Consider the following 27,999-nt stretch of genomic DNA (forward strand, 5'->3'; position numbering starts at 1 on the left):
GCTGCTGGTGGTGTTGGTGACGCTACCCCATATACAATTGCATTGACCTTTCTTTGTTCTTTGTTCGTTCGTTCATCGTCGGTTGTTGTTGTTGTTGTTGTTCGGTTGATGAGTACCAACGTCCACGAATAAAGGAAAAGAAAAAAAAACTCATTTCTTCATTTTTATGATAATTCGATTCAAGTTTTTTTTTCTCTTTTTCTACTTCTTGACTGTATCCATCGTGTGTGTGTGTATCGATAGAAGTGATCATCATCATCATAGCCATCAAGATTAGCTAATTGACTTGAAAAAGAAAAGGTCAATTTTTTCAAATATACAAAAGAAAGATTCATTCGCACATTTATCATTAAAGAAAAAAAAACAATCATCCGACAAGGTCAAAGTTCAAGGTAGTATTATCATGAAGGTAGATTAGTAACAAAAACAACAACAACAACAAAAAGCTAAAAGTTCGAATGAAATGGAAATGAATCTTGCATGTGCAGGTTTATTACTTGATAAAATGTAGCCTTTTAATGTAATTTATTGGAAAAAAAAAATTTTCTCTCTCTCTCCATCTATCATTCATCAATCAATCAATCAATCAATAATGATTTGTTTCATCTATGGAAATGAAAACACACAGAACAAAAATTCTGAATATTCAGTGATAATCCAATTTTTGGATTCTTTGCATTCTTTATTTGCTCTATCCATTAGACGAATGATGATGATTTTTTTTTCTTTGGGTGTTGGTATAAGAATGAAGGACACAACATTGAATATTTCAAACAAAACACGATTCTTCATCACCATCATTCATGGAAATGGAGTTGTTGTGGATTGATAATAATAATATAAAAAAAAAAGAAAAAGAAGAAAAGAGTCTTCCAGTGAGCCACTGTGTGTGTGAAGACTCCACCACCATCTACCACCACATTCTTTTTATCGATTTTTTTTTCATAATGTTGATTTCAACCTTATGGATGACCCACCACCACCACCACCACCACTGTCATCATCATCAACATTAACATCGTGATCACTAAAAACGTTATTCAACAACATATATAAAGAACTCACGAGACTTTTTGGCAATAAACTGCTTGGCAACAACAACAACAACAACAACAACAGCCGATCCATTTTGATGTTGATGATGATGACGATGATGAAAGGGAGGATGAGGATCACACACACAAAAGCAGGAAGCAAATCTCTTTTTTGTGTATACAAAAAAAAAATTTATTCAGATTCAAAAAGGAAATTTTCTCCGTCCGTAATCATGTTGTTTTTTTTCATATATTACAGTAATCACCAAAAAAAAAAAAAAAAAAAAACGAAAAGGTTGACTGTCGTCGAATGCATTCAAAATCAAATAAAAATGCAAATTTTCCATAGGTAATTGTGATTCAAATGATTTTTTTTTCACTTCTTCATTCGATTCATTCGAAACAAATTCTTTTAGTAATTGAATTGAATCAATGATGAAAGAGAGAATAAATAAATTTGATTTGTAAAAAAAAAATTCGTCAATTTGAATTTACAAATTCTGGATGAATAAAAAAAAAACTTGCCATGTGAAAAAAAAGAAGTCACACTGTACATTTGTAAAAATCCAATACGCGCACACTCACCATTTCCACTTCATCACCCTCTCTCTCTCTCTCTCTCTTTTTAATGATCTTCCTTTTCATCTATTCCTCCCTCCTACTACATACATTTCTTCTAGGGGTGGTTGTTGGTTGTTGGTTGTGATCCACATTTAAATATTGTTGGTACACAGAGAATCACAGAGAGGGAGTGGTAAGAATAAAAAGAATCGAAATGGGAAAGAAAAATGAAAGGATGCTTGGATATATTAGATAGATTGAACTACCATCATCATCATCATCATTATCGTTAATCTTGACAATCTTTTTCGAGTGTGTGTGTGTGTGTGTGTGTTTTTTCAAAGTCAAATTTTTTTTCTCCGTTATTGTTCCTGTTCTGGTTACTACATCGGATCACATGATTTTTTTTTCTTTTTTTCCAATGAAAAATCATCGATAATATGAATTCAGAATTCGATTGGCGCCACCCGTTCTAATTCAAAAAATTTTTAAATCAAAAATTCCAATTATTTACATTCTGAAAATGACAACCAAACACGGCTGTGTTTGTTTGGTAGTTGCGTAATTGTTTCAAAAAAAAAAACAGACAGGTCCCAGGACACATAGGAACGTCATTTCAAACTCACACACACACACACAATCAATAATCAGAAAAAGTAAAAATAATTTTCAAAAAAAAAAAAAAAAATGGAACATTCCAATGTGGAGAACGAAGCGAAAAAGTTTTTTTTTGTGTGTGTGTATGTGTTCCATAATGATGATGATGATCATCATCATTCAATTCATTGTTGTTGATGAACTTTTTCAAATGTTTCAAAAGTATAGCACAACAACAACAACAGCAGTAACGCAATTCACGAACGCAAAGTCACGTTCACCACCGTTTTCAAATTCATTCATTGGTTTTTACAAAAAAATTTTACCAGGAAAAAATTGGAAACAAAACAAAAAATCCCAAATATAAACCAAGCACACACACACCAATGTTCACAGGCTGAATAGATTGAAAAAAAGACCTTGAACCTGGGTGAAAAAAAATGCCCAGCAGCTAGGTCCTGACACAATGTGTGTGTGTGTGTGTGTGAGCTTTCAGAATACATACAGTCAAGCAACAATTGGTTAATTTGGTCAATGAGGATTAACAAATCTGATCTTGGCTTCTTTTTTTGGTTTTAATTAGATAATTAAACTATACATTGAAAAAAATCCTAGCGGGAAAAAATGGCAAATTTTGTACAGCAACAGTAAGGCAGGGGATGGAAAAGTGTCCGTAAAATGCGTGGCTTACATAGACTTTTTTCCCCATTTTTTTCGGGGTAGTACAAATAAAAAAGATGACGCATCCAAAGATGATGATGTATGATTCATCCATAATGATAGTTTCGGGGTGAATCGAATCTCTTGCATATGAATACAGAAACACAATGGTCATGATAGAACCAGAAGAAACAGATTTTCATTTGTCGGTCGTTGACATTTTATGTCGATGCGCCAGGCACGCAGCAAGGATTTTTTTTTTTTTTTTTTGCTAATGATCGTGATGATCCACATAATAATACACACACGACACACGGATAGATGTGTGTTATTTAAAATTCGAAAAAAAAATATTGTGGATTGATCGCCATCTATCGGATTAAAATATGAGTTTATTTCTCATTCAAATCTGATTCAAATCTGAATGGAAAAACCGGTTTTGTTTCATCATTCATTCTACATATTTAATTATTCATTCTACTAATGAATTATTTCTAAACCATCATCATCATTATTATCATCCAAAATGGAACAACATTCTAATCAAAGAATTGAAAAACCACACTCAAAGATAAATTGAATTACCTGCAATAATAATAACGGATACAACAACAACGGTGATAGTGGTAATTAATTTAACCATTTGAATTCACTACTTGCATGATTGGCTTGGCCGAAAAGTTTGGATTCGTTTGCAAAATTCTATACTATTCTGTTGTTTCAACTGGATCATCATCAGATAAAAAAAATTGATCACCATCATCATCGCTATTCAAAGCACGAAAATGTTTCCAAGAAAAAAAACGAAAACAATGGAAAGATGAGCTTTTTGAGAATCTGTCAGAATTTATTTTTTTTCCAATTCAATTCCAAGAAACAAAACAAAAAAAAATAAAACAGAAACAGTCAGAAAAATGAAAAAAAACGTCTTGAAACAATCAAATAAAGACAACAGAATTTGATTCGATTTAATCTTGTCTGTTTTTTTTTCGGTGCAATGGAGATAATTCATTTCATTTTATTACAGAATCAACAGTCATATCAAATAATAATTTAGATCATTTTTTTCATTGATCATTTGAACATTCATTTTTATCCTTGTTTTTTTGGATTTACAAATCATTTTTCAACATCTATGTATCTGTGTGTGCAAATAATTAATTGTCACATAAACATTGGCCATGCGCAATCGATTCTGGGTAATGATAATGTTGGATGTTGATAATGGGATGTGGATAAATGAATGCAGAAAAAAAAATTTGATCAATATCAAAAACGGGCGCGCATTCTCAACAAAAAAAAATATAGAGAGAAACAAAATCTATAGAGACATGGATACAATTCTGAATGATGGTAGAATTCTGGAATATATTCGGGTTCCATGATGTGTGTGTGTGCTCAATGGAATAACTGTGGTGCACTGTTGGGAACTGGAAACAGAATCATGCATTCTATATATATATATATGATAGTGCTATGTGTGTAAAGAATCTGGAGATTCAAGAATTTATTGTTTTTTTTTTGTTGGAACAACTACCACCATTAAAACGATCCAAATAAAGAATCTATATAGCGGATAAAATAAATATTTGAATGGTAGTAGTAGTAGTAGTGGCGTGCATTCTTTCTGGTACACCAATGTTATGAGTCAGAATCTTTGCTGGAACATCTATCCATTGATGATGATAAATGCTCAAAAGATGAATAGATTCTTTTTTTGTTTGTTTGTTTGTTTGTTTCTGTTGACTCAAATCACCTTAGCATAATAAGTTGTTTCTAGAAACAACTAATTTTTCATTCAATCAATAATCGATAAATAAATAATAATTCATCGAAATCGGAATTTAAATTGTATGAAAAAATTGTGATATATTTTCACAATTGTTTGCCAAATTCAAATTTTTTTTTTGTAGTTGTTAAAATTGTTCTTGTTGTTTTTGTTGTTGTTGTTGTTATTACAACCACAAAAAATGGGTGCTGTACTAAGTTTACAAGGTGATCGTGGTAAAGTAGTCATCTATCAAAGTGATCATCGTCATCTTGAACCAACAGCGGCATTTTCATCGGATAAATATCATCATCATCATAATCATAATCAATGTAATGGTCATTGTAATGGTAATTCAACAATAAAATCAACAAATTGGTTTCATAATAACCAAAACAATGGATCATCATCCACATCGTCATCGGGTAAACATTATCATTTCCGTTTTGGTGGTTTATTCAACCATCATCATCATTCAAATGGCCATAATAAATCCGTGAACACTAATACATCATGTATTTCATCATCGAATGGTTATTCTACAGCAAATGATTCATCATATGGTCATAGTAATAATAATCATAGCCACCACCACCACCATCATCATTATGGATTGAAAAAATCATTAAATTTCATTTCAGCATTACATTTAGGCAGACATTTTGGTTTTCATCACCATAATAATAATAAACAAAAACAACAAGAAAATTTTGATGCAAAAAATTCATCAATAAACCATCAAAATAATAATAATAAAGGATATGGAAAATGGAAAAAGAATCAACAATATGGATTTATCCAAAAGAATCCGATTGAAACAAGCGTTATCGATGACGATTATGATGGTGATGGTGATGAAAATAATAATGACCAAAATGATGGCAATGGTAATGGAAAAATGCAAAAATCATTTTCATGTTATAATCTAAAATCTGGTACAACAACAAACAATATTGAATTGGTTAAAAATGTCAACAAAAATTTGGAACCAGATTTGGATGTCGATGAAAATCAACAGCAACCAGAAAGAAATGATGATAATAATAATGTGGCTGTAAAGAAAAAATGTTCAATCATCATCGATACAACACATTTGGCGATGACGAAAAAATTGACATCAAAAATTCTATTGAATAACAATAATAGATCGAATAATAATAATAATAATAATCAAAATGATGATAATAATAAAAAGATAACCAGTCCAAAAACAATAACAGCAACGTCGTTTATGAATGGCCCGAGGAAACCAGTTTTATTGACAACCGAACCGGTAGCTATAAAATCGCCTACGATACATCAAGTACATCAACATCGTCAACAACAACAACAACAACAACAACAGCAGCAGCAACAACAAAAAAATCACCCGATAATTACTGCGGCTAATTCAACAAAACCAATCATTTTTCTTAGTAAAGCCAATCATAATCATCATTATCATCATCAGAATAATAATCAAAAATCAAATCTATTCAGTATATTACAACCACAACAGCAGCAACAAATTTATCCATTGAATGGAACAACAACAACAACAACAACATTTCGTCGTACATCTGAAATCAGTATCGGTTCATCATCGAATCATAGTTGTTCAACAAATCAAAGCACCTATAATGGATCATCATCATTAATATTGTCGAATAATAATGATTCATCATCAACAACAACAACAACAACCACAACATCTTCTTCTAATGAATCTATGCAAAATTTGGCTAAAACAACAACAGCATTAGCATCAACAAATCAGCAACAAAAAAGAACCGTTATTCAGGTAATCATCGCCAATATGGTTGAATGGATGAGTCATACACAAAAGTTGTATAGAGATTTAGGATGCTAGTAGTAGTAGAGTACGGCAGCGCAAAAAGTAATAATAATCTACCATTATTGTCCATCTGAGACCATAAAATAAAATTCTGAGTCATCGAAACTTTTTTTTTCTTTAATTCCATCAAAATGGAACAACCAAACGACAAACAAAAAAAAGTGTTGAACAATGATTGTAAATCTCCACAAAATGGAGAATTTCTTAATTTTCAAATTCTTTGATAATCCAAAATCCAGTCAAATTCTGTTGTAATCATAGAAACAAAAAAAAACAAGATTTCTCTTGTCCAAATCAACATTATCGTACATTTCATTGACTATTACGTCAATAATGCCAAAAAAAAAATCAACTACTGGACATTGTAGTTTCAGTAATGTGATATAAATGTTGTTTGCATAAGTACTGTGTTTGAAAAAATGGTTTTTTTTGTTGGTTGTAAAAAAATCGGATGCGCACATATATACACGATGTATATATTCGATTGGCAAATTGGCCAAGCACATCATTCGATCCTATATTATATCGTCGTATATATAGCAATCAAACACACACACACACAGCCATGTTAATATTGAGAGAATTAGAAATCAGTAAATAATGACCATTTTTGTGATAAGTGATGATGATGATGACTCATTGAAACTTTTTTGTGATGATGACGAATTCTAGATTAATTTGGATTAATTAAATTCTTTTTATCACCACCACCAAACAAACAATATAGGCATCAACATCAGAATTATTACGATGTTTAGGTGAATTTTTATGTCGAAAATGTCGTAAATTACAACCAAATGGTTTTCAACCAGGTGATGCTATCGTTTGGTTACGTACTGTTGATCGTTCATTATTATTACAAGGATGGCAGGTATGTGTGTGTGTGAATCTTTTTGTATTGCAAAAAAAAAAATCCAAATCAATCAATTTGTTGATGTTTTTCATCCAATGATCATCAAATCAATATATATATAGGATATGGCATTCATAAATCCAGCAAATGTTGTATTTCTATACATGTTATTACGTGAAATGGTCACCGATGATATTGATAATGAACAAGAATTACAAGCAATCGTATTATCGTGCCTATATTTAAGCTATTCATATATGGGTAATGAAATATCGTATCCATTGAAACCATTCATTATTGAACATTATGAAACACGTGAACGTTTTTGGCAACGTGCCATTATGATTATCAATAATCATAGTAATAAAATGTTAAAAATTAATAGTGAACCATCATATTTTACGGAAATTTTTACTGAATTAAAAGGTTGCCAACAGATATTGATCGGTATTGAATATTCACCACCAACATCAAAACCATTACAACAACAACAACAACAACAGCAAAGACCTGCCATTCCATTAAAGCCAATTATTAATCAAAATCATTTGAATAACAGTAATAATAACAACATTTCATCCGTTTCAACATTTGTAAATATTCAAAATTCAAATGACAGTAATAATAACCCGATGATGATAAAACAAGATAATAATAATAATGGTACAATATCAGCATCGTCAGCATCGTCAACATCGTCAACATTGTCAACATTGTCAACAATGGTAAACAACAACACGACGATGGCTCAATCAAATATGGTTGTTGTGCCAAATTCATCAACTGTGAATAATAATAATAATAATAATACACAACCGCCGCCGGGTGTTCCAGTCATCATTGCCAGTTAAAAAAAAAATTCCCAATTCTCTCTCTCTCTTTTTTTTTGGTACCTGAATACTCAGAATCAATTTTTGTACATAATACAACAAACACAACTGCAGAACAAAAAATTTTTTTTTTTTAGAATGAAAATTTAACAATTCATCGATGATTTTAATGGTAAACTTTTTTTTTCTCTCCTTTTCAAATTAACTTTATTCATCTATTTTGTTTCATATTCAAGGCAAAATGCTGCTGATTATCTGATTTGGGGTTTCATCAATAATTTTTGGATCAAACAAAAAATTCATTCGAACAAAAAACAAACTGCTGGGTGTAAATAGTCAAAAATGCTGGCTTCACTGTACAGCATTTAGAGTGAGTATATATTATATAGTGACATCCTGAATCAAATTCAGCATCAAAAAAAAAACCAAGACGAAAAAAATTTCCCCCATCCCCCACCCCCCCCAAAAAAAATTGCTACGTCCACGATTGATTTTCTTTTCTTTTCCTTTTTTTTGTATACGAAAAAAAAAACAAACTTGATACACACCAAGAAACAAAACCCAAATACTCTCTCTCTCTCTTTGTGTACTTAGCATTTGCTCAAGCAAACCACCATACACACCTACCTACCTAACTACACCCACAAAAAAAGCATAATTCAACACTGAAAAAAAACCTTCATGATAGTGTAAAATTGATTTTGATTCATAGATTTCTATATATATATTTCACACCATCATCGATTGATAATGAAAAACAAAAAAAAACGAAAAAAAAAAATTTCAATTAAAACGCACAAAATTTTCTTTTCTTCACATTCATTTGATTTGAAACAAAAGCAAAAACAAAAAACTATAGATAAACAAAAAAAATTTTGTTTCAGGAATTTTCTTTTTGTCAACAAAATTCTCCATTCTCTATTGATGATAATCTCCCCTTATGGATGAACATATTCGATGTAATACTTGAATTAAATTAAAATTAAATTGAATTCAAATTTTTTGAATAATGTCAAATTGTGACCATCTCTCGAATTTATTATTATATTTTTATTATTAGACCAAAATGACAACAAAAAAAAACTCAAATTTGAGGGCCGTACATAGATGTTGTGTTCAAATATTGTTCATGTGTTGTTGGTGGCATTAATTGATTGATTGATTGATTGATATTTACACACACACACATTTTCATCATCATCATCATGATCATTTACATTGCTTTCATTTTCAGTTGTTTCATTTTCGGTATTTTTTTCTTCATTTCACGTTTATATTCTTTTTCTTCCCATTTACGTTGTTTTTCTGGATCCATTTCTTGTAACATTTTTTCCTTTTCAGCACGTCGTTTTTCTTCACGTTTCATTTGTGCTGCTTCCTGTCGTTGTTGATGTGTAGATTGTAGAAATAATTTTTCCACTTTTTGCCTATTACGATCAGATTTTAATTTCTTTTCACGACTCAATCGAAATCGTCGTAGTTTATCAATCATATAGAATGCCATTTGTAACAATGGTTTCAGACGATCCAATTCATCCATATTTGGACTAGATATTTGTGATGGTACTGAATTGAATGGATAAAAAAAACAGAAAATCAGACAAAAAAGCTAACAAAAAAAATCATTCACCAAAAAACATACAATTCAAAGAAATGATGAGCATCTTTTTAACTTCGGGCAATTTTGTTGTCGATTGTTGTGTTTCACTATAAAAAAAACAAAAATCAAATTATTTAAATCCAAAATAAAAAAAGGTATAAATGAAAACAACAACAACAACATACTCATTACGAGCGCCAGAAAATTGATCAGAAATATGAATAAATTCAATCAAATCATCATTTTTATCCAATAATGAAACAATTTTTGAATCCAAAATAAAACTTGCTGCTTCACCAATTTCATTCAATAATAGATAATTATCACTTGTAATACCATATTTTTCGGGATTCTTTCGTTCAGGACAATATGTGGCCTATTTATAATGAAAAAAAAACATGAATGAATCAAAGAATCAAATTCAACTACAAATACTAACAAGATCATTAGTTTCTTTAGATAATTTCGATGCAATTTTACGTTGAGCAATACAAAATACAAAATTATCCATTGAATCGGCACTCAGGAATGATTTGATCAACTATATGGTGATGAAAATTAGTACAAAATCTTAATAACAAATCATTTGAACATACAATTTTATCACTGGTTGGTTTAAAGTAATTGATAATCGTTGAGAATAAATCTTGTCGTTTTTGTAAACGTATTTCAATCAACATTCCATCCACCATTGTTCGGCCAGAACACCATAATGTATAAACATTTTCCGTTTCTTTCAGTAAACCTGGTTCTTGAATTTTTTGTTTCAAATCATCACCAACCAATGCAAAATTGTAATCAAGAATGTCCTTATTTTTTTCGAACCAAATATTTGCTATTCTTATATTACGACTTCTACCGGCAATATAATTGATGAAATAAATGGCCAATGCAATAATGCAAATAAATTCCAAATAATAACTTTCCCAGCTTGTACGTAAATGTAGCGGTATTTTTGTAAATTGAATTTCATCTTTTTTTGGTTCATCAAAATTTAACCTATGGGATTGATCAGAAAAAAATGGTTGAATTGAATTTTTTTTCCATAAAGAATTTTTGATAAAACTTACGGCCTTTCATCATCAATCTCTTCGCGAACAGTTTCAAATTCTTCTTCATCATCTTCTTCGATAATTATTGTATCTGGATCGGAATCCAAATCGCCATATGATTTTGGCTGTTCAGGCACTTGATTCGATGATTTTGATTGTGATTTATCAGTCGCACTATTTTCCATTGGCATCGGTGTCGATGATGATATCGGACGAACAAATTCATTACCATTACCATCATCATCATCATCGTCATCTAGTTCTTCAAATTCAGCAAATTCATCATCATTGATCATATTATTATCAGATTCTTGTGATTTTCCACATGTAACATGATTGATAACAAAAAATTCAATCAAAAGAAATAAACATATGTTTAATAATAATAGATTGGTAGTACGTCTCCAAAACATTCTTTATTAGTAGAATGAGTGAAAAAGAGAGTCAATTCTTGCTCTCTACTTATATTAATGATGATTTGAAATTCTCGAATAACGACAAGAAAAAAAACAAAGAACCAAAACGATTACCAATATACGTGTGTGTGTGTGTGTGTTTTCGAGATTTTATGCACACATGATTTTGCAAAAAAAAAACCGAACCATACGTTCTATATGAATGGCATACGGTTGGCAACAACAAACAAGATCAAATTACAATCTTGATGAAGATTTTCAAAGAAAAAACTGATGATGATAAATAATTAATTGAACAAAAAATATTCGTGATTTTAAAGATGAATTCAAAGTCTCTGTGTGTTGGACATTGTTGTTGTTGTTGTAGGCGTTTCCAACGTAGCAAAAAGATCAAAGACATTTAAAAAAAAAATGAATAAAATTCCAATTTGAAAATTTGGTGCTATATAGTTTCATTTTTTTTTTCAATTAAATTCCTACCTATTCTGTGTGTGTGTGTGTGTGATGAAGAATCATTGAGCTCAAATGGCCAATCTTCCCAAACACATACACACGAACACACATTCGTATTCTGTATGTTTTGTCTATCTGTGTGTGTGTGTGTTTGTATGTTTAATTTCAACTCAATTTCATATATGAATTGAATATATGCTTATTGATGAGCCACATCATTATCATCATTTTATCATCACCACCAAATCAATATTTGACTTTCTCCTTCAATCAATCAATCAATCAATCAACCAATCAGCCATTGATTGTTTCTATAAATCATCTCCATGTGTGATGAAACTACACACGATTATCATTTAAACTTTTTTGGTAAAAATACAATGCACTTTTTTTCTCTCTTTTTTTCCGACCCAAATCTTGATGATGGTGTGTGTGTGTGTGAACATTACCACCACCACCACCATGCATACATGAATAATTGAGCTTATGTTTTTTTTCTTCACCTGTTTTGATGATGATTATGATGATTATCCTAATCGATCTACATTTGACCCTTTATTTACGGTTATTGTTATTATTATAATAATCAAGCTTCGTCATTGGATTTTTTTTTCTCTTTGTCTGTGTTTGTGTGAATATAATAGGTTAGGATTTCTGATTTAATAACCAAAAACACACAGACACACACACACAATCGGTTTTTTTTTCGGTCAAACGAAATAATTTCCACCTAGTTGAGTTTTTTTTTCTTTTTCTTCTTCTTCAATCTCTTAAGCTCATCGTTCATTTTTCCATATTTTAGTATCACTCTCTTTTACACAGAAAAAAAACGTTTTTTTGCTGCTGCTGTTGTTGAAATCCATAAGAGTCAAATCATTTGCCCCCATTGAAACGCATTATAGTCATTGTTGTTGTTGTGATGATGATGATGATGACTTGGATTTGACTGACTGAATTTTATATCCTCATCATTCCACTCTGTGTTACAAAGGTAATGTTTCCTTTTTCATTTGAAAATTCATTGATGATTTTTCTGTTTTGTTGTATTTTTTTTTTGCTTGATGAACAGTTTTGGATTATCATTCTATCTCATAAAAAAAGCATAATGGAGATTGATGAAGATTGTAATTCGAATGTATTCAAAAAACCAACAACCACTGGTCTTAGTTTTCAAAATTTTGTTCGTCCAACATCTCATACAACATCGGCAACAATTTCATCATCATCATCGTCGCAAACAGCAACAACAACATCATTTTCACAAATGAATACACCATCACGTTCATCACATTGTAGACGAGGATCATCTGGAATATTTTTCAACACAATGTTTTGTATGTCACATCATTTTCGTCACCTGAAACGTTTACATATGGAATCAATGGAAGGTTTGAATATTATCAAACAACCACCGGCAAGAGCTGTATTTCGTTCATCATTACCAGCAACACCGATTGCAACACCAATATATCGTGAATCATTTCCATTTTTTACTGAACAAACATTAATGGAACGATTATGTCGTACACCATCACCACGACGATCATATTCACGTAATTCATCACAAATGGATACAAGTGAATGTGAAATGCAACAACCACAACATCAACATCAACCAATGGAAATTTGTTCACCAACAACAATCGATGAAGAATCTCTGTCAATTTCATCAAATTCAGCATCTAGTCCTAATAAAGAAAGACCAATGGATGAAAAACAAAATTCAATTGATAACACAACAACAACAACTAATACTGATATACAATCAAGTTTAAATGACATTTATTACAAAATAAGCGATCAATTTAATCCCGATTGATTGACTCACATTTGCATGATGATCATATTTAGTTCAACAATATATAATCAGTTTCTGTTGCTTTTATATATAAATGAATTCCATTCATCAAACACATCATCATCATATAATCATCAAACGGTCATTTTATATATTGAAAATTTCAAATAGAGAAACGAAAAAAAAAATTGTAAATATCATTTTCATTTTAGAAGTCAAAAATCAAATTTTGTATTTGTAAAAAAAAACACAGATATCACAGACGAAAAATTTTTTTTTCTAGTTTGAAATGGAAATCAATTTTTCAATGGTGTTAATTTAAGAAATACACAACCAGTTGGTTCCACAATTACTTTTATATATGTTTTCGTACGATTATTGGCCATTCGTTGTCGTCGAATTTGATATTTTTCATTGGAAAATATGTTCAAAACCTGTACATGTTGATAATGTTGAAATGCATTACTTTCAATTTGTTCCAATGGAATGGATATTTGTAAATCTTGATTAAAATCACGATTTAAAATGACTAATGCCATTTGATTTTCACTTAATGATCGTCGCCATAAATCCATTGTAGTGTTGTGGAAAAATCTTTCGCCCGGTTCACCATTCACGTCCTGATTGATTGAAATGGCATCTGAATTCAACAATATTTTCTCGAATTCTGGTTCAATAACACGAGGATCATTAGACATGAATAATGGTGCTGGTAGTATACACCAAATGGCCATTTGTGATTCAGCCTGTGCAACTGAAAGTCCAGCATTGCCAATCATAAGCTTGAAATTGAATTGAAATTAATTAATTGGAGAGAATTTTTTTAAGAATTATGTTACCATGTCTGGATCAGGCCAGCTACCAGGACCGGTAATAGCACGAAATATTTGTTGATTATCGCCCATAAAATCAATGATTTTTTGAATCACTTTCCAATTACTTGTGATATCATGAAAAACACGAAATAGATTACAATTCATCGAGATTAGATCCCATTTCGGTATGATATGTACTTTCGAAGCAAACACTTGATAATATGGCCATGAACATGATATAATCATTGGCCGTTTAGTTTTCTCTACAATCTTACGAAATTTCATATAACCACTATCCAATTGTGATGTTTTGGGCGAAAAACAAGCATCCAATTTAATCATATCAACGTCCCAATCGGCGAATGTTTGAACATCCTGTTCCAGGTGTCCCAATATACCAGGATAACCCATACAAGTTCGATGACCATAATTTTGATACATTCCCAATTTCAAGCCACGTTCGTGCATCTATTGAATATGATGATGATAACGAAATTAATTGTCTTTTTTTGGAATACGAAGACAAATTACAAAATACAAACATAATCAGCAAGATATTTGATACCATTTGGAAATCGATCTGGATCTGGTAACAAATAGCCATCATCTAATTCACGAGATTTTTTTGACCAACAATCATCAATATTGATACGATCATAACCGGCACGTTGATAGCCACGTTCAACAAGTGTATCAGCTATTTGTGTGAAAAGATTTTCACTAATACAACCAGCTAGTTTATTATTATTATTATAATTGGTGTCATCATAATGATGACAATTAATTTGACACTTAAATCTTTCCCATGATAACCAACCCATTGGCGGTGTCTTTGCCAAACCATTTTCAAGTGTATGGATTGGTTGTATATTGTCAAACAATAAATATATCAGCTTCAGAATGATGATGGCAATAAATGTGGAATCCATTTTTAATGAATAACAGCCACAATAAAACATTGATTAATTAATTTTGTAATTCTAAAAATCGAATTAGATTCGAATATGATTATATTATAATACTGGGGATTTTAAAACATTATCATTTCGATTTGTTGAATTTGGTGGTAAATTTTTTTCTTCTGGTAAATTCAATTCGATCTTGAAAGAGGACAATGACACCGTTGGTGGAAGGTGGGTATTAAAATGCGTTGGTGTTTTGTGAAAATTGTGAAAAAAAATTGATGCTTAAAAAAATTAAAAAAAAATCTAATTACATCACATCATTTATGAATGGACGCGGCATTTTTTTTTTCTTTCTTTCTCTCTCTTATTTTTCATTGCAAGTTTTTGTCAAGTCATGCAATTGTGTGTGTGTGTGTGTTAGTTGCGTTGAATGAGTATTTTATTTTTTTAAAAAAAACAATCGTCTTAAAGTCAAAAAAATCCTTGGCTCATTTGTTTTTTTTTTATTTTTGCGTCATAAACAAACAAAGAATTTTAGTTTTAATAAAAATTTGAATTTGAATTCGTTACAACAAAAAAAAATTTGCTAGAATAATTGTGATTGTGATTCTGATTCTGTTCATTTTTTTTTTAAATTATGGCCGCAATCGATATGATTGTCGATAATAGAGAAAAATTTAATAAACAACGTAAACAATATGATGAATTTGATGTTGAAAAAATGAAAAATTTTTGTAAGTTTTTGTTGATTTATTTTCCAATTTTTGTTGATGTTTTTTCGTCATTTTTTTTTTGCTTTTAAATTCTAGCTATAATCCCGAATTCCGATGAAAATGAAGATGTTAGCAAGGAAAAAGAAAATAAGATTATGGAACAAGGACAAAAAATGAGCAAAAGTGGAAATGCCGAAGGTGAGTTTCAAAGAAAAAAAAATTAAAATTTTCTATATTTGGAATATATGATAATCACATTTCTCTGTTAGGATTGGCAAAATTTATTCGTGAAATTCGACCGGTACTAAAAACATTTTCAAAAGCAAAAGCAGCCAAAATTGTTCGACATTTAGTGGATTTATTTCTGGAAATGAACACTAAACATGGTGTCGAGGTTTCATTATGTCTTGAATGTATTGAATGGGCTAAAGAAGAGAAACGATCATTATTGCGGCAATCATTGGAAACACGTCTTATTGCTCTTTATTATGACCTGAAAAATTATCCCGATGCATTGAAATTAAGTTCATCATTGTTACGGGAATTGAAAAAACTTGATGATAAAAATCTTTTGGTAGAAGTTTTACTTCTTGAAAGTAAAACCTATCATGCATTATCGAATCTACAGAAAGCACGTGCAGCATTAACTAGTGCACGTACCACAGCCAATGCGATCTATTGTCCACCGAAACTTCAAGCCGAACTTGATCTACAATCCGGTATTCTACATGCAGCCGATGAACGTGATTTTAAAACGGCATTTTCATATTTTTATGAAGCTTTTGAAAGCTATGATTCTATTGATCAAACAAATAAAGCCACAGTTGCTTTGAAATACATGTTATTATCGAAGATCATGCTCAATAGGTAAGTTTTGTTTTTACTAAAATTGGCAATTTTTAATCATAATCGTTATTTTTTCGTTATAAAAAAAATACAGTGCCGATGATGTACCAGCCATAACAGTTGGAAAATTAGCTTTAAAATATTCTGGACCTAATATTGAAGCAATGAAAGCAATAGCAAAATCAAGCCATGATCGTAGTTTACATGCCTATCAGGAGGCATTAAAAACATATAAACAAGAGCTTTGTGATGATCCAATCATAAAAGCACATTTGAATTCACTTTATGATACAATGTTGGAACAGAATCTATGTCGTCTTATTGAGCCTTATTCACGGGTTGAGGTATGTGTTCAACAAATGGTTTTTTTTTTTTTTTTTTTGATTATCATTTTTTTTCTTTCAAATGTCTAGGTTGCCTACATAGCATCATTAATAAAATTGCCTAAAGATAAGATTGAAAAAAAATTATCACAAATGATTTTGGATGAAAAATTTAGCGGTATTCTCGATCAATTTGAAGGCGTATTGATCATATTCGATGATCAGCCAACGGATAAAACATATACAGCTGCATTGGAAACAATACATAGTATTGGAAAGGTTGTCGATTCATTATATCAAAAAGCAAAAAGATTGACATAATTACTACTTCGACAACAACAACAACAACAAAAAAAATAAATAACCGATCACCAAAACAAACAAATGAAAATAAATGCTCGCCGCCGCCTAATTTTATTTCAAACAATTTTCGGTCAATTTGTCAATAGAACACATTATCCACACCTTTTTTTTCTCCCTTAATACACACACACACACAAATACCTAGCGGTTCTTTATAAATACAAAATTTGTTTTAAAAAGAATAAAAAAAAAAGAATTTTTTTCAGTGAATTTGTAATTCTTGATTGATAGAATCCCAGAAACTAGATGGCAGCACATCTTTTTGTTAATCATTCGAATTTTTTTTGAATAATTGATGGTTCACTGATCTTCTTGGTGAATTTCTTGTTATGAAAGTGATGTAAAATCTTCTCTTTTTTTTCGTTGCGCTCCGTTGATATTGTACCATGTTCATGAGTTTTTTTTTTTGTTTTGTTTTTGCAGTTTTAATGTTATTTCCGGAAAAATAATCATTCTGGGAATTCTTTATAAGCAATCATGCAAAACTATAATAAATAAGTGAATATTAATAACGACAAAATTCATCAACATGGAATCCAATTCATATTCCATATTCATATTCGTAAACGGAAATAACAACAATTTGTAGACAGAAAATGTTGTTTTTCGGCAAAAGGGAATGCATTTCCTTCGTTATCATTGTTTAATTTTAATGTGTTGGTATTTTGTCTATGTCAACAGCAACATTCATTCTTAGATATTTATTCGCATGATTGAATAAATAAGTGTCTATTTTTGAAATTTAAATTAACTTTTTTTTACATCAACATTTTCACGTGTGCTTGATTTATTTTCATTTTAATGGAAAAATTTTACAAAAATTAGAATATTCTGTTGTTGTAAATGTTGGTAAATAAAAGTTGGAATTGAATTGAAAAACGAAATCGCAAACCTAAAACAGGTACATTCCACTTGGAATGATCATGTGAACAAAATAAAAATCCTTTTTCAATGAAATGAAGAAATGCCAATCTATTGTTGATGAATCATGAATCGAATTACAGATCGATTTATTTGGCTTTTGAAATTTTTTTTTTTTTTTTTGGTTGGAGTGTTCATTCAGATTGCAGAATATGAAAAAGGTGCGCAGTGTGTCATTCATTTGAACAACAATTGGCCGATTGGTCATTGATGATGTTCATGAATGATGAATTATCATGAGGAAAATTTTTTCTTTTTTTTTCATTTTCTCATTTCATTGCTTCTGTGTATTCGACAACGTATACCACTATCATACGATTCAATATGGAATGTATGCGTGTGTGTGTGTGTGTGTGTGTGTGTGTGTGTGTGTGTGCGTGTGAAATATGCAACCATCAGGGTTCTCGATTCATGGCTATTATTCGAGGATAGAAATTCCATAACATTCATGATATGAGTCGGCGTCAACCAAACAAATGGTTGAAAAAATAACGACAAACACAAGGATACAAAAATTGTGCCGATCCATTACAGGATCAATCAACGTTCATCAAGCAAGCAAGACTAGTCATTCGTCGTTTCTTGTTTGGAACCACTTGTGTACCACCAACATCATCAGAACAAATTTGTAGCGTATGTTTGTGTGTGTGTGTGCGTAATTCTTTTTCTGGCCAATTGCATTCAATTTGTGGATTTCATATAATGCTCATCGTGGAAATGTCGAATGGTTGATATATTAGAAATTAAATTGAACAATCAAAAACGATAATTTCTCAATAAAAAAAATGGATCCATTTTGGCTCAATAATATGAACATAACTGGTAATAATAATTCAACAACAACAGCGAACAATGGCAGTATCCATATCAACAATTTTGATGATATAAGTACGCTAGAGATTCTTGATCGACCAACAAGGACCATACTAGTCGTACTTTATTCAGCTACATCTGTATTAGCGTTTGTTGGCAATATTCTGGTCATTATTGTCGAAATATTTGGTCGACGATCGGCAGCATCATTGCGAAAATTTCTCATAAATTTGGCCATTAGTGACATATTATTTGGCGTATTTTCTGTACCATTTACATATACAGATTTTATGTTTGGTCGTTGGATATTTTATCCATGGCTTTGTCCATGGGCACAATTCATACAGATATTGTCCATATTCATTACTTCATTTACATTGACAGTAATCAGTATTGAACGGTAAGTACTACTAATTACAATTAATTAAATTAAAAAAATTAAAAATTCAATTATCACATGTCAAGCACATACACACACACTATTTACTCACAATGATAAACAGAAAACATAGAATAAACCACGAATGATTTCGGAGAAGCAACAAAATTGAAAAAATATCATGATGAATGAATGACTGAATAACAGAATTGAGAGAGAGAGAGAAAGAGAAAGAGAAAAAATCAGCCATCACCATTGTCATTCATTTTCAATTTTTTTTTTTGTTCATTGACAATAGAAAGAATTCAACATTTCTTCTGTCAAATATGTGTCGACATCATCATCAAGTTTTTCTTTTGTTTGTCTGTCCTATCTATCCATTCATAATAATAATAATAACAAATGAAAATTTTGCCTCAAGTTTTATTTTATTTTTTTGTCCAACAACAATAAATCGAATGTGTGTGTGAATGATAAAATGACAAATCCGATATTGCATTGCATGTACGACGCGTGTCCATCATCATCATCATTTTTTTCCAGTCTGCAAAACGACACAAAAAAAATCATCATTTATTACTGCGAAAAAAAAAAATTTACAATAATCACCACACACATGAACATGAACAAAAGTGAAAAATTTTCAAATTTTTTTTCTCCGCTTCACGATTAGATTATTATTTTATTTTATATATTGTTATATTTCAGGAAATTTTAACAAGTTTTTTTTTATCCGTTTTAAAATGAGATTCTCATGTAAGAATTGAATTGAATGAAACATTGTCAATAATCCATCCATGTATTGTTTGATGCAGATAGCGAGAGAGAGAGTTGTTTGTTGTGTCGACGATGATGATGGTGGAAAACAATTTTCTTTTCAAAAGAACGAAAAAATTGAATAGCAAACAACAACAACAACAATATTTATGCAGTGGTTACAAGAACACATCATCACTAAAATTTTGAATAAAATTTTTTACAATAGATTATTCCATCGTTCGTTTGTTTATTTTACCGATCGATAAATATTGGCAATATTTCGAACACAAAGAAAAAAAAATCTAATCCAATTCAGTAGCAGAAAAAAAACATCAGTTTCGAGAGAGAAAAAAAACAAAAATCAAATTATCGGATTTTTTTTTCTTTTTTTTTGGACAAAAACAATATTATTTCCATGGAATGAGGAATCAAAACATAAACAAACCAAAACAAAAAAAAAATATTAAATGAAATGAAATTCTCTCTCTCTCTCTCTCTCTCTCTCTCTCTCTCTCTCTCTCTCTCTCTCTCTCTCTCTCTCTCTCTCTCTCTCTCTCTCTCTCTCTCTCTCTCTCTCTCTCTCTCTCTCTCTCTCTCTCTCTCTCTCTCTCTCTCTCTCTCTCTCTCTCTCTCTCTCTCTCTCTCTCTCTCTCTCTCTCTCTCTCTCTCTCTCTCTCTCTCTCTCTCTCTCTCTCTCTCTCTCTCTCTCACTTTTTGTCTGATGATTTTTGTCACATGAATTCTCATTGTTGTTGTTGTTGTTGTTGTTTTCAAAAAAAAAGTATTCTTTGAATCATTATTGTACCAATTGCAATAGAGAGAAAATTAATCTATTTTTTTTTATTCTTCGTTCTTTCAACCAATTCAATTTGATTGGCTGATTCTGTACATGTACGGTTAGTTTGTGTGTGTGTGTGTGTGTGTGTATTAATCGTAAATTATGATTCTAGGATTTTTAGGCCTGGAATAAAAAAAAACATTGTTATTTTCAGGATTATGTGACATTTTGTATGTTTTGAAAAAAAAATGAAATATTCTTTTCATAAGAATCCGTGACCAAACGGTTAAGGATAACGAAAAAAAAATGAATTTTTTTTTTTTTTGCTGGGTGATAATCATAATTCATCAAAATGATTTTGGTCTACCCGTGGTACATGTGTGTGTGTTTCGGATTTATTCAAAACAAGTAAAATCATCGCATTGAACAACTGAAAACTGGTCGTTTCTTTTCACGAACAAACATACAGCATAATTAATTTTTCTCTCGCTCTCTCTCTTTTTCTCTCTCTCAAAAATAATCATATGGCTGAATAAATGATGGAAAGAAAATCATGTTTTCATTTTGATTTCGATTCTTCTTTTTTCTTTTTTGGGCCAGAAACAATCATTAAAATAATAATTAACATATGTATGTGTGTGTGTGTGTGTGTTAGAATTGCAAATCTTCACTTCTGTGAAATGTTTTTCGTTTAGATTTCTTTTATTTTTTTGTTGTTTCATTTTTCTTGGGAAATTATTAATTCTGGAATCGGTAATAAGAATTATATATATTTTTTTTTGCCGTTTAAAAAAAATGAACATAGTCACCATTTTCATTTGTTTCGGGTAATTTTTTTTTTTTTGTTTCAAATGTCGTCATCTGAAACAAAACAAAAAAAATCGATCAATCAAAATTCGTTCAATCTCTATTAATGCTTAATGATGATTTTTGGAAAAGAATTTTGATTTTCAAAAACCAAACAAAAAAAAAAGAGAAATCAAAAGAAAATTATCGATCATGGCAACTGAATTTTTTTTTTTTTTGTTAAATGGAAATCTTCTCAATTCTTCCATTCTTTGTTGATTGCCGTGAATTGAATTTCATCATATGGCCGAATATAGATATATAGAATTCAATTATAACAATGGAAATCTTTTGGGACCATTATTCGGTTACATAGTTAGGGGCTAAACTAATCGATTGACGTTATTCTTATTCAGTGATTCATTCAGTGAAAATAAGAAAAATAAATAAATTTTTTTTTTCTTTGGCTAAAAATAAATATTTAAAAACAAAAGTGGCCATCACTCCATGGATGATGATAAAAGATGATGAAAATATAATTTGTTTGCACAAACGAGCACACGAAACAAACAAACAAAGTAGTTAATTTTATCTGCTATTCAATTAGAGCAACGAAAAAACAAAACAAAACAAAACGAAAAAAAAAAACATCAGGCAATGAAAGTGAATGTGAAATAATCACGTCAACCATAAATTCTGTACCATTTTTATACACCCGCCGCCACCAGAGTATGATAATATTCCAAGTGGAAATCGTTTTCTTTTTCTTTTTTTTAATAAGAAAAACAACAAAACAAGATGATAATGATGATGATGATGATGATGATGAAACAGCTTGTTGTCATCATTGAAGAATTGTAATTACAAATTTTTTTTTTGCTCGGTTATCTATGAAAACACATTCACCACACAAAACAAGAATTATTTTTGTTTTGTTTTTCGGTTCATATTGACAATTGAATTCTTGAACTATTTACAACAAAAATCGACAATAATGACAGCAAACATCTAGGATTTGTTTTTCCAGGTTTTCTTTGTCACAAATAAATCCGAATCTAATCTTTTTGTTGTTTGTTGTTGTTGTTGGTACAATGTTATTCGTTGGTGTTTTTTTTTTGGTTTAATTAAAAACAACCGAAACAATTGCAACAGATACGACAACAGTTGGCAATTTAATTTAATCGCTTGTAGTTTATATGTGTGTGATTGTGTATTTGGTAAACCAACAATAATTAATTATACATGACCACAAGAGCACCAGAATTCAAATGGTACAACATTCTGAAAGAATTTCATTTCAATTTCATTTCATTTTGTTTTGTTATTTTGTATTTATAAACAGATATTATGCCGTAAAATTTCCATTATCAAATCAGAATAAATGGCTAATGGCTAAAAGTCAATACATTTTAATAATCGGTTGGCTATTGGGCATATTATGGGCATCTATACCGAATACAAAAATTGAAAAATTTGTCTGGGATAATCAAACATATCAGGATTGTCGTCCAGATCATGAGCTATATGAAAGCAGATGGTAAGTGAGATATATTGATTTGTATTTGTTTCTGTTTATAATGAAAAATAATAATCTGCAAATGATAGGTATAATATAAGTTCAGTGATGATTACATTTGGATTGCCATTAATCATACAATCAATCTGTTATGCATCAATAATCCGTTGTTTATTATTTAAAGATAATCTACAATCATCACAATCGTTTGCCAAACAAAATCGTGATATGACCAGGGTATGGTTCATTTTTTTTTCGCTTTAAAACAACTAATTGTTTTTTTTCAAACAAACGAATGAATGAATGAATGAAAAAATTATGTATAGATAATCCGTATGTTAGTTGCAGTGGTCATATTGTTTCTTATTTGTTGGTCACCAATTAAAATACTGATGACAGTGATCACTTACAGTCCAGAATGGTTATTCATACATGATCCATCAAGCAATAATTTCTATATTGCAAGCTATTTTGTTTGCCATTGGATGGCAATGGCAAATAGTTTTGTCAATCCAATTATCTATTCATTCATGTCGAAAAGTTTTCGAGTAAGTTTACAGTTTTTTTTTATATTTTAAAACCGTCCAATTCCTGGATTTTCATTCTTATATTAGATAGATTTACGTGATTTGGCAAGAAAAATCTGTGGACACAATAATAATAAAATGGCCAATAATAGTGGACATCATAGCTGTTATCATAGTCATAATTATCGTTCATCATATCGCCAGCAGCAGCAACAACAACAACAACAACTATCATCATCATTTTCAAATGGTATCATTATTGGCGATAACCCATCACCACAGCCACCGCCACCACCAACATCATCATCATCAAAAAGATCAATGAGCCAAAAATCATCATCATCATCATCATCATCAAACAATGGTGGCCAATTGCCAATATGTACAATTTCAGTAATACGATTGAATGGTATTAACAATAATGGACAATTCTAAATTGATAACGATTCAATTCAAAACATCTCTCGAACGTAATAAATAGAACAACGGGATCAACAACAACAACAACAACAACAAAAAACGAACGGGAACAAACTATCAAGAGATAGAGATAGTTTATGTTTGTGTGTGTGTGTGTATGTGTATGTGTGTATCCCGATTTAGTTTGTGACAGACAAATGGATCGGAAGTAACAGAGTATATATTATTCAACCAATGAATGAATGCCCAAAATTGGAATTTTTTTTTCTTTGATAAAACTAATAATGAAAATTCCAGTTGTTCCAGCAGTTCAAGCTGCCAGCAATGGCATTAGATAGGTAAAACATAATGTGTCCAAACAACACATGACATTATATTATTTTTATGGCTTACACACACGACACAACTACATGATTTTGAAACCCATTGGGAGAGAATGAGTGTCTATGTGTGTTTGTGTTGAATCGAATCAAATGAACCACTATCATGATGAGATGAGAAAGCGATAGACAGGCTGGACTTGACATTCTTTATTGCCATTATTCTTGCCATGTTATTGAATGATTGATGAAAATAATCTAGTTGATGTGTGTGTGTGTGTGTGTGTGCGATATGCACTGGATTCCATCATCAAACTTGATTGACACACCTTTACGTTTTACGTTTCAATGAGATATTGTTATTGTTATTATCATTATTCAAGAATCTTGTTGATTCTTGTCAGAAAAAAATGAGATCTCATGTAATAACTCTCTCTCCCTCTCTTCTCACACAGTTTTTGTTGTTAAAATTCATTGTAAATATATGTGCATTTTCTATGGAAATTGAAAAAAAAAATTTCAAATCATTCTTATCATGACGATGATGATGATGATGATGATGAGAAAATTGATTGATGAATTCTTGAATAAAAAAAAATTTCATATTTCCCATTTTTTATTGCAAAAAAAAAGCAGTATTGGTTTTTTTCCGATTTAAATTCTCGTTGAATTATTCATTATAGTGTGTCTGGCTCTGGTATTTTATCATAAAGAGAGGTGGACAGGAAAAGAAAAAAAATGTCGCCTTGGATTCTGTAGTAGCTGGTATTTACAAACGATAACCACATAGAGCCAGACAGATATTATAGAAATAATGATCAAAATCGATAATTCAATTCAAAATTTGGCTGTTGCCGTTTATATTGATGTTGGCGTTTAATTTTCTGTCGTTGATATTTTCGTTGTGATTCATATTCCGAATCATATAGATACGGTGTATGAACATCGATCCTTGATAATTCACGATCACTTTTACCGAATCGTCGTTGAAAAGCAAACAGAATACATGTCCAAACAAAACAAACGCAACCGACTACCAAATAAATGATCGATAAAAATGCATATGGACCACCAATATATTTATTTGTATTGGCAAGCATGAAAATTTTACGGCCACGAAATTCTTTGACAGGATAATCTACGAGAATGAATTATAAAGAATGAATCAATTATAAATCAGATCCAGGATTTTTGTCTACTGCTACTGCTACTACTACTCACTATAATCAATCTTCAGATAATATGGACCACTTGGCAATGATCGTGCAAACGTTGATCGTGGACGATGAATGATTCGTGCATAAAGTTTACGAAAATCAGGAAACGCTGCCACACGCATCCAAACAATTAATGCTTCATTCTGTAGACCATTATTGTCTGGATTCATTGGATCCAGATCCAATATTGTTTTATTACCCCAATATGGTGGATTAGTAAAATTACGGAAAACATCATAATCAATTGCATTTGTTATGGCTCTATCCACTGGCCAGGCAATATTTGTACGACTTAATGGCACTGTTCGTATTGTACGATTTCCATGATCCATAAACCACAATGTATAGGTATCATTGAATAAACTATTGGCACGTGTACCACATGGAACAATACCGCGATATTCCCATTTACCATATGTTCCATTTTTGTTATTATTTATTGATCGAACCAATTTATAACGAAATGGTTCACAATCAGAATGTAAACTTGGATAGCCATGAAATTGTGAAAAATCTTTTGATCTAGTATAATGAAGATGATTTTGGTAATAATTTTTCAATGCATAATAAACATAAACATTTGAATGTAATGATTCGGGTAGATTAAATTTGTACCAACAAATACATTCAGGTGGTGGCCATCGGCCATCGAATCTATTACGCCAATCGGTTAATATTTGTGAACATGATCGGCTACCTGACAATGGTATACAATCCGTGTAATCGATACGAAATATTTGATCACCATAATATGATATGCACATGAAACCGATGCCAATGGTTAATAATGAAATCGATGTTATTAGAAATGTTGCAAACACTGAATGAAATGTTATTAATGGACGACATGCTGGTAATTGTTGTTGTTTATAATCTTTGATTATCAAAAATTCTCGTATTTCATTCCAAAAACGTTTTAATGGATTATTTTTCAATACAATTTCATTTGTTGGTAACATGATGATGATGATTGTTGTTGTTGTTGTTGCTGTTGGTAATATTGATCAACTTATTGTTTGTCAACAATATAACAGCATGATTCTTGATAGTTGATTCGATTTTTGACTTGACTTGAATTGTTTACAGAAATAAAAACCGATGAATACCATAATTTGAGGCAAGAAAAAAAAACCGCCACCACCACCACCACCACCACCACCACCACTTGAAATGACAGTGCAAATCATCATCATCATGATGACAATCATCGGTCAATGATAGAGAAACAACAACACACAACGATATCATTTATGTCGATGAAACCTTCATTTTAATATAATGAAAAAAAAAATTTAGTTCATTGACATCCTATGATCATCATCATCATCATCAAGGACCCATTATAAATTCACAAATCTCTATCAGCAAATAATCCGATAAGGCAAAAAAAAGAAAAAATTTTCAACAGATCATCATCATCATTGACAGATGATTGCATTGTTTTTTTTCAGATTTCAATGGTTTTTTCTATTCGCTTGCTGGTTGTTTTGGTGTGTTCAAATTAAGCTGTTCATTCATTTGAAAATGATTTATTTTTTCTGGAAATTTGGAAACTCAAAAATCGAAAGAAGAATCCTGTGTATGTAAATAGGGTAAACATTCATCATTTGGAATCTAGCGTTTTCTGGTGAATGTTTTTTTTTCTGCTTTGTTTTCAGTTAGTCATAAAACTTTACTTTTTTTTCGCTACGTACACACAAATTTTGTTCTTCACGTGAATCGTATGTTTTTACATGCAATTAGAGTCAAAAAAGATGGCAGTAAGATAAAACTGTATTGGATGATAATCTATGAAAATGAATCAGGCAACCTAGCTTGCAAACACAAATAGGAATAATCTGGATTTCGGTGGAAAAAAAACGAAACAAAAAAAAACATGGAGAATGAAAGAGAGAAAGAGCCAAAAGCCGCTTATAATTCAAATTCTTTTTTTTCTAGTCAACAACAACAACAATCGATCATGTGACCCAATAATGCCTAATTGCTCAAATATTATTATTATTATTGATTATTGATCTGTTTATGTTTTTATTTTCGATAACAAAAAAAAAAAAAAACTAAACGCAATGAAACGAAACGATCAAATGTAATTTTATTGAACAAAAAAAAGAAAGAATCCATATTTACCAATTAGCCATTCGC

General features: G+C 30.7%; 7 protein-coding genes across 8 annotated transcripts; 4 read left to right on the plus strand and 3 right to left on the minus strand.

Moving 5' to 3' along the window:
• The first annotated feature begins 4,604 nt into the window (after positions 1 to 4,604).
• LOC124489895 (uncharacterized) lies at positions 4,605 to 8,597 on the plus strand. The gene is made up of 4 exons (XM_047052295.2): positions 4,605 to 6,400; positions 7,182 to 7,325; positions 7,430 to 8,309; positions 8,374 to 8,597. Exons 1-3 carry the CDS (start codon positions 4,823 to 4,825, stop codon positions 8,156 to 8,158), a joined length of 2,451 nt encoding a protein of 816 aa, XP_046908251.2. The 5' UTR covers positions 4,605 to 4,822; the 3' UTR covers positions 8,159 to 8,309; positions 8,374 to 8,597.
• Positions 8,598 to 8,921: 324 nt separating this feature from the next.
• Positions 8,922 to 11,529, minus strand: LOC124489888 (PAT complex subunit CCDC47). Its single transcript, XM_047052285.2, has 6 exons — positions 10,808 to 11,529; positions 10,334 to 10,736; positions 10,177 to 10,278; positions 9,923 to 10,113; positions 9,780 to 9,844; positions 8,922 to 9,703 (listed from the first exon to the last, which is right to left on the minus strand). The coding sequence occupies exons 1-6, from the start codon at positions 11,200 to 11,202 to the stop codon at positions 9,351 to 9,353; spliced, it is 1,509 nt and encodes a 502-aa protein (XP_046908241.2). The 5' UTR covers positions 11,203 to 11,529; the 3' UTR covers positions 8,922 to 9,350.
• A 621-nt stretch (positions 11,530 to 12,150) lies between these two features.
• On the plus strand, positions 12,151 to 13,983 carry LOC124489905 (uncharacterized). 2 transcript variants are annotated; one of them, XM_047052316.2, is made up of 3 exons: positions 12,151 to 12,391; positions 12,461 to 12,649; positions 12,728 to 13,983. In XM_047052316.2, the coding sequence occupies exon 3, from the start codon at positions 12,764 to 12,766 to the stop codon at positions 13,475 to 13,477; it is 714 nt and encodes a 237-aa protein (XP_046908272.2). In that variant the 5' UTR covers positions 12,151 to 12,391; positions 12,461 to 12,649; positions 12,728 to 12,763; the 3' UTR covers positions 13,478 to 13,983. The 2 variants fall into 2 exon arrangements, with proteins under 2 accessions (XP_046908272.2, XP_075591714.1); XM_075735599.1 differs by having other exon boundaries at positions 12,228 to 12,302.
• LOC124499487 (alpha-N-acetylgalactosaminidase) lies at positions 13,566 to 15,498 on the minus strand. The gene is made up of 3 exons (XM_075735596.1): positions 14,814 to 15,498; positions 14,296 to 14,739; positions 13,566 to 14,238 (listed from the first exon to the last, which is right to left on the minus strand). Exons 1-3 carry the CDS (start codon positions 15,228 to 15,230, stop codon positions 13,753 to 13,755), a joined length of 1,347 nt encoding a protein of 448 aa, XP_075591711.1. The 5' UTR covers positions 15,231 to 15,498; the 3' UTR covers positions 13,566 to 13,752.
• Positions 15,499 to 15,554: 56 nt separating this feature from the next.
• Positions 15,555 to 17,638, plus strand: Rpn6 (regulatory particle non-ATPase 6). Its single transcript, XM_047063400.2, has 5 exons — positions 15,555 to 15,910; positions 15,986 to 16,087; positions 16,159 to 16,756; positions 16,830 to 17,079; positions 17,149 to 17,638. Exons 1-5 carry the CDS (start codon positions 15,814 to 15,816, stop codon positions 17,377 to 17,379), a joined length of 1,278 nt encoding a protein of 425 aa, XP_046919356.1. The 5' UTR covers positions 15,555 to 15,813; the 3' UTR covers positions 17,380 to 17,638.
• A 625-nt stretch (positions 17,639 to 18,263) lies between these two features.
• LOC124499486 (allatostatin-A receptor) lies at positions 18,264 to 25,013 on the plus strand. The gene is made up of 5 exons (XM_047063397.2): positions 18,264 to 19,555; positions 23,200 to 23,394; positions 23,463 to 23,610; positions 23,700 to 23,921; positions 23,988 to 25,013. The coding sequence occupies exons 1-5, from the start codon at positions 19,128 to 19,130 to the stop codon at positions 24,333 to 24,335; spliced, it is 1,341 nt and encodes a 446-aa protein (XP_046919353.2). The 5' UTR covers positions 18,264 to 19,127; the 3' UTR covers positions 24,336 to 25,013.
• A 184-nt stretch (positions 25,014 to 25,197) lies between these two features.
• LOC124499489 (cell cycle control protein 50A) lies at positions 25,198 to 26,980 on the minus strand. The gene is made up of 2 exons (XM_047063401.2): positions 25,862 to 26,980; positions 25,198 to 25,778 (listed from the first exon to the last, which is right to left on the minus strand). The coding sequence occupies exons 1-2, from the start codon at positions 26,814 to 26,816 to the stop codon at positions 25,459 to 25,461; spliced, it is 1,275 nt and encodes a 424-aa protein (XP_046919357.2). The 5' UTR covers positions 26,817 to 26,980; the 3' UTR covers positions 25,198 to 25,458.
• Between the last annotated feature and the right edge of the window lie 1,019 nt (positions 26,981 to 27,999).

This window comes from Dermatophagoides farinae, chromosome 2 (assembly GCF_024713945.1).
Source record: "Dermatophagoides farinae isolate YC_2012a chromosome 2, ASM2471394v1, whole genome shotgun sequence".
Classification (NCBI taxonomy): domain Eukaryota; kingdom Metazoa; phylum Arthropoda; class Arachnida; order Sarcoptiformes; family Pyroglyphidae; genus Dermatophagoides; species Dermatophagoides farinae.